This window comes from Patagioenas fasciata, chromosome 5, assembly GCF_037038585.1.
Source record: "Patagioenas fasciata isolate bPatFas1 chromosome 5, bPatFas1.hap1, whole genome shotgun sequence".
NCBI lineage: Eukaryota > Metazoa > Chordata > Aves > Columbiformes > Columbidae > Patagioenas > Patagioenas fasciata.
In genome coordinates, this window is record NC_092524.1 from 44,911,792 (window position 1) to 44,928,351 (window position 16,560).

At 39.1% G+C, this 16,560-nt stretch overlaps 1 protein-coding gene across 4 annotated transcripts in view; it reads left to right on the forward strand.

Moving 5' to 3' along the window:
- MIPOL1 (mirror-image polydactyly 1) overlaps positions 1 to 14,522 on the forward strand; it is a 195,728-nt gene extending 181,206 nt beyond the window's left edge. For all 4 annotated transcript variants that reach the window (XM_071809409.1, XM_065840036.2, XM_071809410.1 and 1 more), the window contains one exon: positions 8,063 to 14,522. In XM_071809409.1, the coding sequence (XP_071665510.1) occupies positions 8,063 to 8,129 (67 nt within the window). In that variant the 3' untranslated portion in view covers positions 8,130 to 14,522. The remainder of the gene's footprint in view (positions 1 to 8,062) is intronic.
- The last annotated feature ends 2,038 nt before the right edge of the window (positions 14,523 to 16,560 follow it).

Genomic DNA, 16,560 nt, shown 5'->3' on the forward strand with positions numbered 1-16,560 from the left:
ACTATTTGGTTTAGATAATAAATTTTTAACATTGTTTTTAAATATTCCTTAAGGGAGATTTAGAACAAAACAAAATCATCTAAAAACTAGGTCCTTTTTCCATCTCCTGAAATACATCACAGCTGGATATGGTATAAGAAAACTGGTTATTTGTTACCAGTTGACATGGTCCAGAGCATGGATTGAGAAGCTGAAAGAGATGGGCTCTATATCCAACAGTTTTAGGCTCTAATTCTGCAGGTATTTATGCCTGTGCATTTTTTTCTTTATGCACATGAGGAACCCAGTTCAGCTCAAGACCACTTATTCATAAAATTAAACACGAAAAAAGTTTGTGGGTTTTTTCAATTTTCTTGATTGGTTGAGCTTCAGTAAGTCATTTTACTTCTCTGCACGCTGTTTTGCCACATGCAAAATACACATAATGCAAAGTAGAGCTGCTGTCTGCCTTTTGAACACTTTACATAAAAGTTCTGCCTGTTCCTCCATGTTGTGAGCATTCAAAACAAATATTTTCTTTTCAGAGGTACTGTTGCTCTCCAGGAGAAGGCGGGAAACAGTTCGGAGACAGAATAAGCCTGCCTGTGATTTATGGCACTCTAATGATACCAAATGTCATTAGGAACGGGCAGGATTAGCACTCATTGGGAGTTAATAGGAAGTAATATTTTTTTCCCTCTTCAAATGAATAAATACTGTGACAAAATGCTTTCTATAGCAAAGCTATATTAGCGTAAGGTATAACTGCTAGCTTTTCCTAAGCAGATGACAGAGACTTCCAGGAAGTATTTGGCAAGAAAATCGAGGACACCTTTGCCTATTCATGTCAGCACAAACTTTGTGGAAACGCTGTCACTATAAGGAGTAGACTTTTATGTCAAGATTTCTCCTAAAAAAGAGACCAGCTGTGACTTTGAATGAGTGGAAACAGTAACTGTCAGTGCTAAAAGTAATTCAGGCTTATGGAAGGAGGTATATAAAAGTTCTTTCTTGCAGAAATGGAGCTGATAAACTTTGCATAAAGTTGGCACATAAACTGTTGGACTCAAGCTGGAGTACTTAGGTGAAATTCTGTGATCTCATTAAGTAATCTGATGAGTATCATTTGTCCTTAAATATGACCATATATCCTCTATTGCAATTATTGTTACTTTTAAAACTCCTTAGTATTAGCCAAATGCTCAGATGTGAATGGTCTCTCCGGTAGTAAGAGTCCCTGCCTGGTCTGAATGATAAGTGTGTTGTAGATCTCAGTTTATTGAAATACAATGAGGTTGTAGCATAATTGTCTCAGTTTGTTTTTTTTTCTTTCTTATGAGCTGATGTCTTTTAGGCTATGAGTGTATGTTGTCCTGAGAAAGCATTTAAAAGCAAAGGAGCGATAACTTTCACAAGATGGCATTAAATCCAGCATAGGTGTAAAGTCCTGTTTCTGTATTATCCTGTACTGTGTGTCAATCTAGATCAATGCAAAGTAGGATGAAACACTGTCAAAATAGACCAACTATGTTTACCACTCACCTTTCCTTCTGCTAGTGATGGCACAAGGTGAATAGCAGTGGTGAGCTAGCTCATAATCTTCCAAACAGAAGGCAGAGAGCAAACAATTTGACAAGATTAGTTATTGTGGACCACAGATAAAGGCTTAATATTTTAGCCAAGGTCTGTGTAAGCCAGGTTTATTTTGAAATATGTCTACTGTCAGGAGCCCAACTGGCTGTATTTACTTCTAAGTTTAATCATATACAGAATTACTTTTTTGGGTTGAGAAGACGCTGAAAGGGATTTAATAGGAATGCTTGTTTTGTGACAGTACTTTTCAGAGACAGAATGGTTTGCCCTGCCAAATTCAAGGCCTGTAAGTTTAATGGAACATACTTTTTGGGGTGACATTACAAACAGTGTTGGGCAGGCAGGAATTGGCAGCAGTGCCTGGAGTGGTTAGATTCAACACTGTGGTCTGCCACAGTTTAGAGCTTGCTGATGCTGCTAAATCAGTCTTTAAGACTTGTGTTTTAAGACCAGAAAGGACCATTAATACCAGTCAGTCCAGCCACCTGTCTAACACAGGGCACTGAATTTTACTCAGCAATTCCTGCATCATGTTCAAAACCACTGCTGAACTCCAGCATGTCATTTAGAAAGATGCCCAGTCTCCAGTCCGAAAGATGCCCAGTCTCCAGTCCAAAAGATGCAGAGGGAACTGTGTTAAGCAGAGAGAGGCAGCCTGGTGTATCTGAACCACGGGTAGTCTTTACCACCATGGTGATTTATGAAGGAATAGTTACAGACTGGTGTGTTCCTATTAAATGCAACCAGTAATGTTTTTTAGTGAGTTGATCAAAAATTGTTGTTGTTCAAAAGGTAAGCTTTTGAGGTGGCAAAAATAATACCTGAACTGAGGAATCAGAATAATAAAAGATTCACTGAAGCACTCAGAGGTAAGAGGGTGATGCCTCTGTAGCATGGTAGATGGGCCACTCACTGCAAGGTCATACCTTTACATTCCAGGCTTCAATCCAGTGAATACTTAAGCATTTTATTCAGTCAGAGCAGCCTCAACATTTGAAACTGAGAACAAGCCACCCCAGCACTCGGTGTTAGCACAGTGCTGCTCCCATGAGAGGGAATCAGCTGGAGTCCAGTTCCATGCAGATAACAGAGCTGAACCAGTTTCCTCCAACCTCTTGAGTAAATGATTCTGTCCAAGTGACTGGTTTCTGGGTGAGATTAGTATCATAGCAGCCTCCTCTGTGTCATTTGTTTCCTTGACTTCTACAGAAAAAGCCTGAAAATGAGTATTCCGTTTAGGATTTGATGAAATATATCCAAGAGGAAGACTGAAGGAAAGGAGATGAAAAGGACAGGAAAGGAGGTTGGTTTTTATCCTGAAATGAAATACAGTGAATTTGTTTGTATGACCACTCACCCAACAGTCATTCACTGAGCTCTGCTGCTAAACTGCTTGTAAGGCTTATGTCCAATGCATTTTATTTACCTAATATATTTTCAAATGCTTGGTTTCTAAATGTGTTAGCAAAACACATTCCACAAAAAGCCAGAAATCACAAAAGTAAGGCCATCTTCGTAGCCTAAGCCTAATCTTATCTACTGGAAAGATAACCAAGGGTTATAGTTTAGGTTTATAAGCCTTTATATAGCATTTCAAAATCCAGGAGGGTTTTGTTTTTATCGCTTAACTCTTCCATCTGCAGGTAGGAGCTATTGTTTTCAGCTAGTCTATATATTGCTTTGCAGATTAGGACATAGGCTACTTGAAGGATGCCCTTTTCTTTCAGTTGGATATCCATTTTGGCTATATCTGGGGCACAGTGCCCTGGAAGATCACTCTGTGATGGTGCAACTGTCATATTCAGAACTCATGAATAAAGGCCACTACTCTCCTTTGGGGTGAGTTCCTTTGGCCAGAGATGGAGCGGTGTGGGAGGGTGTACTGATCTACGTGGATTTGCACAGTTGCAGAGTTTTTACTAATCCCAAGCTACAGGTTAGAGATAGATTTCTTCAGCAGAACATGTGAAAGAGGAGAGCAAGCCAAAAATGTACGTAGAAGTCAGCAGTAGAGACAAGTATATAACATTTTTGTAACTATACATCCAGCTTGTGGACACCTGGAAAAAAACTTCTGTCACAAAGGTTTTAAGTTTGCTTTATGGAGACTGATTCTAAATTCAAAACAATTTATACTCAAGGGAGTAAAGGTCTGTAAGGCTTTGCTAAAAATCAAAGCAGATTGTCAAACAGTTCAGGAGCTATGTAAGGATTCTCCATATAACAACATACACTCCATACAGGCATTTTGTCAGATGTATGCATAGATGATAAGTGAACACGATTCGAAATAACTGGAGGAGAAGTTGAGAACGATTGAGAATTTTTCTTGGGGAAGACATATCTAGCAGCGCTCTTGTTTAGGTAGCCTTCCTCTGAAGATGAGGACCTGCTTAAAGCTTAGCAACACTTTGAAAAGCACATATTCAAACTGATTATATCATAGCAGCAAGTCTCTCAAGGAAATATTTTTTATTGTAATAAAACACAGAGTCACCTGATTAATTCCAAACTTGTATTGAGGAAGCATTAAGCCACTGCAGTTCAAGATTCTTCGCAGTGATGTGTCTTTTGCTAACTTACAAATAATGATGGACCAGATGCCCCTTTCCTAATTTGTGGGTTTTTTTATTTTTCCATTTCACGGAAGCACCGAGATGAGCATTGCATAAACAGGTGGTATAGATAAATAATATTATTTGGTCCTATCTTTGTGCTCTTCATGGATGCAAATTCCACCTATGCCAAAAAACACAGGACCTTCTGACTTCGGCTATGTGCAAATCAATGTAAGTAAAACAAAAGTTGTACCTATCCATCTGAACACATAGATTTTTCCAGTATTTTGTATGCCATTTTGTACTCATTTTGCATGCACACGTCGAGTAATTGTGTAGAAAATGCTGAAGTGGCATTTGCTAAGAGAATTTATTTGTTTAGGGACAGATTTTCTACAGTTACTTAAGTACCAAGAAATAGCAACAGTCACCTACTGGACTTCCGAAATCTCTAAGCAAGAAATTGAAATGTGAAAATGAGGAGTGTGACCTGAAGAGTATTGACTGAACATTCCTAAGGGTCTGTCTTTCCTTGCACATTTGGACCTTTAGCACTGCAGCAGAGTTGCCCACCATATCATTCTTCTGTCTGACCTAGAACATCAGCTGAAATACTTTCTTCTTAAATTACTCGTTTGGTTGCTTCATGAGATGCAAATTCAGTGAGAATACATACTCACATCTCAGGACAAGATAGTTTCATATTGTGCACTTTATTTATACTATGAAGAGTGTTTCCTTCACAAGCAGAAAGACAAATGTCATTTGTTAAATCTGTGTCTTAGTATACAGTCACATATCGTCAGTATTGCTTTCAGTTAGGTAAAATATGGTGAGATTATACTGGCAGATACGTCATGATGGCACAAAGTAATAAAAGTTGCTTTCTTCAGGTCGGTGTCTTTCATATTTTGAATAAAACTCTGTGAACACTGAGACTTATAGGGTAGTTCCTAGCATCCTAGCATTTGTTTGTTTGGATATTTTAGTTGTCTTTGACTTTGTGGTGTAAGAGCATTCCATCAGTTCACAGCAGATTAAAGCGCTCAGCTTCCACAAGGAGCTGCCTACAGCATCCCACTGGACTGAGTACAGATCCTTATTGACAAGGGGCAGTTCTGCCACCCTCACCGCTTGCAGGTAGTACCCCACTGACGCAAACAGCCTTGTTGGCTGCCTTTTGTTACTCACAAAGATAAGTGTTGCTTAGTGTGAGTCGGGATGGCAGAGTTGGGCCCTTGTGGTGAACAAAGAGTCCAGGATTATCGTTCCGAAAAGCCCCCTGAGGCCTGTATCAAGAGTTATTAACCACTGATTCAGCTCACAGCATTATTTTGTAGGCTTAAGTAGGATTTCAGTGGTATATTGGGTCTTGTGTCTGTGTAGGGGTGAATTTTGCCCTCTGTTATTTTATCTTATAAATAGCTGTTACAATTTCTCTTTTACTTCATTGTTTAAATATCTTTCAAAGATATAGTTTCTTAATCCCCTGCAGCTTTTTTTTTTCCTCTTTCTTCTAATAAAGAATAAACAAATTTGCAAATCCACACGTGACTGAAACAATAGGCAAAAAAACCCTGCATGGTTTGTATTTGGTGCAGGATAGCTCATTTTGATGATTTCAGTCATCATTCATTTGAAAAGCAGAAGCTATGATTGTTAAGCCTCATTATTTTCAATGAAGCCTGACAGTTTCAAGGTTAAACAGAAGACAGCTACTTTCATCCCAGTGGTATTTATCTTCAAACAGGGGCAGCTCTTCGCTAACGTCTGCTGCGGTGTGCAGTGTCATTGCTTGGTCACAGAGTGGTGCACATCTAAGCCCAATTGCAGGACAGTGGGTAGGCAGTTACTTCCAACCTAAGTCTCCCCAAATTAAACCTCAACTATTGAAGTAATTTTTCTCCTGCTTGTATAAACCATGCAGTATTTCTTTTTAACTGAACAGTGATTTAAATAAGCCATGATCTCAGATTTTTCTGTTGTCTCCCAGAAAACAATTTGTAGCCCAAACCTTCCGTTTGTCCAGACAGTTTGAAATGTTTCTCCTGTGCTTTATGTCTCTGAAGCACACCAGAGAGGGTGCTAGTGTGGGAGAGAGGGAGACCTCCAGTGATAATTAAAATGGTTGAGAAAGCTGAAATTCTTCTGAACATACCTGCTGTTAAAAGTAGGAGTGATCTGCCATTGCTTTCTGAAATGGTGTGTGGACTAACAACTGATTGAACAGGGAAACTTCTCAGTAAGAAAGGCTGAGGAAGCTATGACCTATCAGTAACTGAGTTAAAACTCTTGAAACTCAGAAAACATTGGTTTATCCACTGTGAGAAAGCTTTCAGGAGCAAATATGTTGTGAAAGCCCTGACTTTATGCTTGCATGCACTGGCTGCACTGAGTTATGCCTGTCTGGATGCTTCCTCCATAAAGACAGCAGATGTATGTTACAAAAACTGGAAAAATGCAATATTTAGTTACAAAGAAAAAGCAATGCATGGAAAACTGAAGGAAGAGGAGTGGCTAAGCAGTAGTTTTTCAACCATACTTTCACTCCTCGCGTGCCTGTGGAACAGCTAGAACCTGCTGAACTTTCCACATACATTTCCTGGTGTCTAATAACTACCTTAGGGTGGTGAATTCTTAATCTTGTTTCAGGAATTAAGTCACTTGGTGAGTACAATGAAAGGTGTAGCTTCATGGTGCCTGGTGGTTCCTGGAAAACAAGAGTGTTTCAATACGTACCATGTGTGTTAGTCATGACTTGTGGCAATAAAGCCAAGATGTGTTAACTAGTTTTCCTGCACTGAAGTTACTAATGAGATAAAATTCATTTTACAGTTTCAATAAAGCAGTTTTATTTTTATTTCCTATCTGCATTCCTTATGTGGTATAATATATTAAAAAAAAAATACTGTCTTTTCAGGTAAGAGAAAAAGTCAGCTTTGCAACAGTGAACACAACTATTTGAACCTCCAACTATCTTTATCTGTTATGGAAGTTGTAGGTATAATATACTGGACATGACACTGAAAGTGTTTTACACATAGTGTCTGCTTTTATATAATTAGTTTATTTATGGGAGAGCTTTCATTGAAGAATTCCGTAAAATTCAGATAAATTGAAGAAATAACTTGAATGCATGATTACTGGAGTGCTGAAGATAAATGTGTGAAAATGGAAAACTCTAAACAAATTTAGCCCTTTGTGTTTGCCTACATACTTTAACAAAAGGAAGGAACAAATTAAGCCAGTGAGATGCTGGATGTGCTTATAGCCTGTGCCTTAAAACTAAGAGGGGATTAAACAGCTCTTTGTCCTACTTATTTAGGCTGTTAAGTTTTCTGTAGTTGTGTTGACATAATAATCATATGGGCTACCTTCAAAATACTAACATCTTCATCCTCAGAAACCTGGCTTATTGAGTATTTTTTTTTAATTTGGCATAAAACACATGGGGTTTTAGGCATAAATTTATAAACTGGACAATAAAAGTTCTGTTGGCTAATGGGCAGGGTATTTTTAAGGGGAAAAAACAGCTATTACATTTAACAAGAGCCATAGACCACTCATATTTTTAAGTGCAAGAATTGAATGTCCTGCTTACACCAAAGCCTGTATGTGACAAAGGACTGCTGCACAGGGTTTTGTGTTAATGCCTTACCAGGACCTCAGATACTACGTATACTACAAAAGAAAAGTGCATTGATATATACCACTGACTGCAAATTGGTTGGGTTATAAGTTAAAAAGTTTTCTGTAAGTTGTCTGCATTTTCCCTTAATGTCTGTCTCTTACAGTAGTGCTTTGTTTCTGAGCGTGACCACCACCAGGACAGCTTGGTTCAGTGCAAACACTGTCTCTTTCAGCCAGAACATTCCTAACGTTAGCTTCCTTTTTTTTTTTCTCTCCTCTCCCTCTCCCCTGCCCCCTCTCAGGTTGGAAAGGCTGGTGGACGTCCTGAGGAAGAAGGTTGGAGCAGGGACCATTAGGACCGTGATCTGATTGAAAGCTCTAGTCTAAGGAAGCATTCACATCTGGTGACCAGGCTGCTTCATTCAGCACTATGTAAACACTAAAGCCTTAACTTAGCAAACAGTTGTTAGAAGTGGGACACTCCAGCGACATTCCAAGCCGAGATAAAATCAAATCATAAATGTTTAACTACTTTGCTGCTGAGTTCTGTGATTTGTTTAAATGTTTCACTGCAAACATGTATTTGTTTTCAAGCAGATGCATTGTGTACTGTGAAAAATGATGTAGATGCTTATTTTAACAGTCTGTCCTCTTGGGTGTTACTAGACTATAGTCTGCTGCAAGGCACAACTTGATCATGTTTTCGAGTGCTGCAGGCTTCAGGTGCAAAATCCTGCAAAGCAGTTTCAAATTTAAATGCCTTATGTTATTTGGGAGACTGCAAATAGCCCAGTATTTATATGTTAGATATATTAATTGATAAAGTAGATTCACATTCAATAGATATGTCTGGCTAGTATATTGGAGACTTTTTTCCTCCTTACTCATAGGCCATTGAATTGCAGCTAGTAACTATGGCTACATCTAAGAGAAGGAGATGTAGAGTTTTATACAACAGTTGAATAGTTTCTGCTAGTACCTGGCATTTTCAACATACAATAAGAAGAAATGTACTGTTAGGTTGCACTGGAGGAACAGCTTTATAAATTCCTGTGTGAAAGCCTTGTGACATTGTACAGTATCCCAGACAGTGGGGAAGGTTTCCTCGGTTGTTTTTAGTCACTCCTCTGTCCTTTCCTATGATGGGAAATCTCTCAAATACTCAGAAACCACCTTATAGAGTCAAAACCTGTCATTTCAGTGTGAGTCCCTCACCTTTTTTCTACAAGACTTTTTGCCTGCTTCTTCTAGACCTCTGATTGCTCTGCTATGCAGGTGTACCATCTGGGCTGGGTTTGGGCCAGATTGCCAGCCCTCTGCTTTGTGTGCTCCTGTGATGCTTTGGGACTGAACTCAAAGGCTGAAGGACAGACTTCTACAGAAAGAGGAGGAACTGAGGGATGGGGAGGAAAAGTTGGGGTATACAGATGTTACAGACTTTACAGATGCAGGAGAGTTGGACTTAGGGTTAAATTTGTGACCTAAACATTTCTCTATATTTGGTATGTCTTTGTCACATGGCCAAAGGGGAGCAGAAGGATCAGCTCAGTGCTCATAGAAACCTGCTCTTGAAGGCAGCTGTAATCTCTAAGCAGCCCAAATACAGTAATGAATCTCAGGAGCAAAGTGGGCTTTAAGCCACCCCAAGGACCAGCCAGCTTACGCAGGGTAGATGTATCTCCTCAGGCTTCCACTTGCTGACTCTGCTTCGTCTTTAATGTTGTTATGCTGTCTTCTCTCTTAATGTTTGCTTGTAACGATGTAAGTATAGGGCAGTCTAGCAGAAGAATGCAAAATTCTAATTTTGGGTAGGGGAAGACATTTCAATGGCTGTTTTTCCTTTCAAGCACTTTCATGTTAAACCTTCATCATCTGTAGACCTAAGCTCCTCCTAGTTTCAGTTGACCCAACCTAACGTCTTGCAGGGAAAAGAGCAGCATTCCTCCAAGCCAAATTTACCCAAGTCACTTCTATAAGCTTCTGAAGTGCTCCTTTTGGACCTTTGGTGAATCCTAGGATAAAGTGTGAATCAGGAGTCTCTCCCCAGGACTTTCTCAGTAGGAAGAAAGTTTAATGCTTCCAGACCAGAGGACTGTCACCCCTCAGCTCCCTGCCCCTTCACCATCTCCCATGTATTGTTCTCCAGTGCTTGAGCAACTCAACTGCTCTTTTTCTTACTGTCCTCTTTGAGCATTACTACACTAAGTGAAAGATAAAGTCTCCTGAGCTGTCAGTACTGTTGAACCAATTCTGCTCCAAGGAAATGGTGAGGAAGGAATGAAGATAAAAATGTAAGGACTACCATACTGTGCTAGACCAAAGGTCCAACTAGCCCAAAGACTGCCTTGGGCAATGACTAGTAATAGGTGACTAGGAAAGGGTACAAAATCAGGACAGCACTAGTGACCTTTCTCCCGAATGGTCTCCTAGCAATTTATTTAGGGGCTTTCTGAGCTAGAGGTGATGTCTTTGTATTTAGCAGCACTTTTTCCATGACTTCTATTTGAATCCGTTTAAACTTTTAGTATATACCTCTTCCTGTCATGAGAACTACTGCAGTTTGTGGTGCATTGAGTGAAAAAACATTTCCTTTTCTTTGTTATGAACCAGCTCTACTCATTTGCTGTCACCTAGTTTTCATATTAGAGAAACAGTGAACAACCATTCCCTGTTCATGTTTTTTTCCATGTCTCTTGTGATTTTATGTATTTGGCATCCTTCTCTCACCATCTCTTTTCCAGAGAGAACCCCTGATCTTTTGTAAAGAGCTGTCTTGTTTGTTTAATTTGCCTTGTCATGCTAGCTATTTTTTTTTCAGTTCTGCAGTGCTCTTACTGAGATACAACCAGATACGTCCCTGGTATTAAAGACAGAGACAAATTGTGACTTTGCCAGTTTTCACAATTATGTTGTCTGTTTTATTCTCTGTGCTATTTGTAATCATTTTTAGCATTGGATTTGCTTTATGACAGCTGATGTCATGATAATAACAACAACTATAGATCTTACTCCTCCATTGCAATATTCATCTCAGAGTTCATCATAGGGTATAGGAAGTCAGAACTGTTTTCTAAATGCATAACTTTACATTTATGGGTACTGAATGTTATCTGTTGCTTTTACCATTCATTCCCTGGTGACCATGAGCTCCTATTCTTATCACTTCCCGGAGCTCATCTTTACTGCTCACGGTAGCATAGTATCATCAGCATCTCCATGCTGAATGTGGTCATATGAAATGCCACCATGTCCAAATTAACCCCCTTTTCAAGGTGATTTCTTAGTTAAGTTGAGCAGCATGGGGTCTGGTGCAAAGGTCCCTGTAGGACAGTAAGGTAGGTTTCCTTCTCTGTGAAAATGATACATTTGTTCTTATCCATGGTTTTAATCTAACTTGAACTACTTATTTTTCCATGTAAAGATCTTGCCTCTTACTCCTTGGCAGCTTTGATGAGGAAGCTTGTTTACTGCTTTGGAAATGCAAGTTTACTAAATCAGGGCTTGTTTTCCATGCATGAATGTGCTAAGTTACTTCTTCCCCTAGGAGCGTCAAGAGCTCATCACCTTCCCCCAAGTCTTTCCACCTTTGAGTGACTAATCTTGTGAGTGCAGGCTTCATAAAGCAAGATTGTTTGACCTCCAGTCTCTTGTGTTTGCTGGCTTTGTTTAGGAAAGTAGGATCAGCCAGGCAAAAGTCATCTTGCAGGCTTAATGTCAGATACATCTGGTTGTGGGTAATTCTTGATGCAGTAAAATTAGGTGATAATTTTTCTTCATAATTTTCTTTTTGATACATTGTACCTAAGGTGAAAAAAATATTTCCTGACTCTTATGTCTTGTACCAAGTTGCCTGAAATTCATTGAGATTTTTATTAGGGATAATAGTAGATAATTGACTTTGAATCATGATTAAATTGGGTGTTGATTTTTAAATTCACCTAGAAATGTTTGTCTTCTTTGAAAAGAACCCTGGGAAATTACCTGTACTGAAAGGTGAATATTTGGAAACAGTTGGGTTCTCACTCTTTCTTGCTAACAACCTGGTGTGTGGTCTTTGGCAAAGCCCTTAGTGACAGTCATAAAAGGTATGCAGTCCCTGAAGAGGTGCATAGGCTCCTTGGAGGAGTCTGCAAAAGCATCTGTGTGGCTAACATCAAAACACTTTTGCTTCTTCACCCGCTGAAGCGGAAAGCAAAAGTCACACAGGTCCAGTAATGCAAACCCAGCCTTTTGTGCCCTCAGGTGAATTTCTGGCCCTGTTGAACCCAGTCTGCATTTCAGTGTAATGAGGGCAGGAATTCTGGTCTGGCATGTAGAAATAGGTGATAATGATAACACGGGTTAATTGGCTTTTATCATATAGTTTATTCATTGAGAACTGATTGACATCTGCACAGAGCTCTGAAGGTGAAAAGAAGCCTGTAATTGTCACTTCTGTCCTAATTTATGAGAGAAGGATGAGATTGCATCAGATTATGTATCAGGAGTAGCAATTCATTTACCTCCAGATGGAATAGCAGTTCATGATGAAAGGTGGCTCACCATAGGCAATGCTTATAGTGACAGTTGTAATTACTGGTCAAATTAGTGTCCCTGCTGTCTTGAAGAGCACTGAGATACTCAGAAAGATCCTTCCCCTGTGAGATTTTTTGTGTTTCTCTTGATGATCCTGCAGCACATTATGCATTGGGAGCCATTTCTGATGTATGCCAGGGTAAAATATGTAAATAGCATCATGTTGGCTCGGGATAAGAGTGTTATTAATGCTTTTCAGTACTGTAATTATATTCCTAGTAAGCCTTCCCTAAGCCTTCACTAATTAACAATATTGTGACAAATCAACTTTAACATAAAAGAACTGTGGACCTTTAGTCGTTTAGTACTGTTTTTGAATCAGCCCAGAGCCCAAAACTGGTGGCGTGGTTTTCTGTACTAATTTGGGGAAAACTCGTGATACTTGAAAAGTTCAAAGCCAGCTCAGTCTTGTTAGTAGAATCCTGTAGATGAAGTCAGTTTCATTCCTCTTTAAATATATTAATAAGAAAGTAAGACTCATTAGTTAATCATTAATGTAGGAGAATATTAAAACTGCTTTTACAAATAAGCCTTCATATTGAAATAGTTTAGTAATGTCAATATGTTGTTTCAGACACATTCATTCATTTATTTATTCCAAATCACAGGACATTTTACAAGATACCTTAATTTTCAAATTAAATGGCTTTAGAAATATTCTTATCAGGTGATCAAGAGTTGTAACATCTTTAATCCATCTACACAAATGAACTTGCTATCTAAATGTCAGGATTTATCTGTGCCTGGGTTTTCTTCATTTAGAATAATTCCAGATGAAGGCTGTTAGGATTGTTGGGTTTTTTCTTTTTAATTTGTACCCCAGAAGATTTTCCTCCTGTACAAGAATAAGCTATTAGGCACAAGAAATCACAGACCAGCAGTTTCTCTGATACTGTGCTTGCTATGATTGCAGCATTATATACCATCTTAGAATGGTTTGGGTTGGAAGAGACCTTACAGGTCATCTAGTTCCAACCCCCCTGCCATGGGCAGGGATACCTTCTGCTAGATGAGGTTGCCCAAAGCCCCGTTCAGCTTGGCCTTGAACACTTCCAGGGATGGGGCATCCACAGCTTCTCTGAGCAGCCTGTCCCAGTGCCTCACCAGCCTCATGGTGAATAATTTCTTCCTTATATCTAATCTAACCCTAATAAAACCCTTTTAGTGTAAAGCCATTACCCCTTTGTCCTATCACTACATGCCCTTGTAAAAAAGCCCTCTCCAGCTTTCTTGTAAGCCCATTTTAGGTACTGGAAGGCTGCTGAAAGGTCTCCCTGGAGCCGCCTTATGTTGAGGAGCCCCAGAGCTGAATACAGTACTCCAGGTGAAGTCTCACCAGAGTGGAGCAGAGGAAGAGAATCACCTCCCTCAACCTGCTGGTAATGCTCTTTTTTTATGCAGCCGAGGACATGGTTGGCTTTCTGGGCTGCAAGCGCACATTGCCGGCTGATGTTGAGCTTCTCATCAACCAATAACCCCAAGTCCCTCTCTGCAAGGCTGCTCTCAATCCATTCTACACCCACCCTGCATTTGTGCTTGGGATTGCCTCAACCCACATGCAGGACCTTGCACTTGGCCTTGTTGAATTCCATGAGGCTTGCACAGGCCCACCTCTCTAACCTGTCAAGATCCATCTGGATGGCATCCTTTCCCTCCAGCATGTCAACCGCCCCACACAGCTTGGCGTCATTGGCAAGCTTGCTGATGATGCACTCAACCCCACTGTCCATGTTGCCAACAAAGATGTACTGACTCACTGCTGTACCATTTCACATCAGGTCTGCAGAACTAAACTTTCTGTTTTTTCTTCTCATACACTGGTAAATCCAAAACAATGGATTGGTGTTCTCATATTAGGTTGATTATAAGTCAGCTTTTGAGCTTCAGCGGTCTAAACATTTCATTCTTCAGTTTTACTGGGAGCACACGTGTTCTGGGAGGCTTTTAAACAAATACTTGAAATGGTTGAAAGATTTACATTGCCAGTGCCTAGCTAAAGATGTAGTCTTTAGAAAAGACATGGTTTATTTTGGCACCATTTTAAAAACTCAAATATTTTAAACATTTGTTAAGTTCAAGCTTGCACATTTGAACTAAAAGTTTGCATTCCAAAATTGCATCTCGGGTTACCTCTCTCTCTCTTTTGTATTCTATAATCCCTTTATTAAAGCAGTCTTTGCAAAAGGAGTTGTGTTTTGAGTTTGTTTTTTTTTTTTAATTGTTAATTGGAAAATATTGCCATTAACTTAATCAATTTTAAGGTTACATTTACCTGGTAAGTCTATGCAACTAAACATCAGAAATGCAAAGCCAAAAGTGTTTTCAGAATTTAGGACTTCAAGTTGGTAGTCTCAATCCACGGTTGTAAAATTAATCAAATACAGGAATAGAGGCCAAATCCTGCAGTGCTTTACTCTTAGTCGTGCTATGCACTATGATGAGTAAATACTAACCCTGATGGTGAGTGCAGGGCCAGGTAATAAATGAGACAGGTTGAAAAGGTGTACTGAACTGATAAAATAGAGTAGTTCAGGGAAAAGAAAAAGCTGTCTTTGCTTTGGAGTTGCTTTTTTGTTCTTTTCATTGGCAGAAGTGGAGGGCAGGGGCAATGTTTAGTCTATTTTTTTTTATTTAAAAATATGTATATTTCACCTTTTATTTCCTCACGAGTTTTAACCTGAAATTTGTACTGAGACTTTTAAAGTTGAGAACGTGTCAATCAAAACCATCATATTTTGTTTAAATCCTGACAGAATCCCAGTTCAAGAAGTCCTGAAGTGTGATGTTACAATTGTGCATGTGCTTTAGTGTGTTGCCCAGCCAGCCATCAGCCGCAAAGGGTCACACTTCTTTCTGAGACGCTGTCAACAAGATGAGTTTGGCATGTTCCCTCCATGGTTACCTTGGGCCAAATGTCCAAAGAGTGTCACATTCGCAGAAGTTCACTGTTATTTGAATGGCTTCTGAATGTGGTAGAAGCAGATCCATTGCCATATGGTAGAATAGCAATATGCCTGGTAGAACTGGTCACAACTGCTTTCCAGTGTTCATACTAAAGCAAGATTGTGATAAAGCTTGCAGAATACATTGCATGAGTTTGAAATTATTAATACTCACACATGAATGTGCACACTGTATTTTATGTAAAATTGAAAAATTGAATGGTTTCCCAGAGAATTCAAAATATAGAAGCTATGGTATATTTGTTCTTTAACTAAGTATTAGCAGAACTAATTCCAGAACCAAACTTATAAAAGAAAAAAAAAAAAAGCAAAAATTAAAATTAAAAACTACTTTGGTACTACTCTAATTCATTGTCTGAAGCTTCAGGACTTTGTTGATTAGTATTTGACTTCCACTGATATAGTGCCACTATTTCACAAGCTTTATGATCAAAGAGGTAAACTGTTTTCAAAAACTAGTCTATAAGAAATGAGGCTGCTGGTGTCTAAGTTGATACAGATATCAATTTAGAAGTTGAAATCTTACTTAGAAACAAGATTTCAAATATTGGTAAGTGAGAATCAGCTTTTCAAAAAGTTGATTGATTTCTTCACTTGGATATTTAGTTTATTCAGAGAATATACTCAACTCAGATGCAGCCTCTGTGAAAGTATAGTAGACTAGAAACAGAATAACAAACAGCAGGAAATCTCTATCAACACATGCTCATAGCACTAGTATCACCCCATTTGGTGCCTTAACATGCTATATAAAATTAGCAGCCCTGGTTTTTCCACTTTATATAGGGAATATTTTCTTTCTTAACCCTAGCATTCTATCAGTGCATGGAGAGCATCAACATTACAGATTATGGTTACTAAACATTAGCAGTAGAGTTAAGCAAGACAGGGAGACACACAAATAAAGATTAGGAATGTGATCAGCTATAGCATTTGTTGTATCAGTTTGTTTTAAAATGACAGTGCAGAAAATTAAATGCTTCAAGCTATGACTGTGGTATAGCAGACCAGCTCTATCACTCAACCGTATCTTCACCAGTGGGAACACAACTCTCACCCACAGTCCAAAAATGTGGACCTCCATATCCGTGGTTTAGGTTTTGGATGTGGAGCTATGGGGCCCTAAAACACCATATCAAACACCTTGGGCCTGGGGTTATGAGGTCAAGTCAGCAAACTGAGAAAGATGTAGATAAATCATAAGTTTGAATGGGACTATTCTTCCCATTAGACAAGGCAGGCACAAATCAGGAAACCCAGAG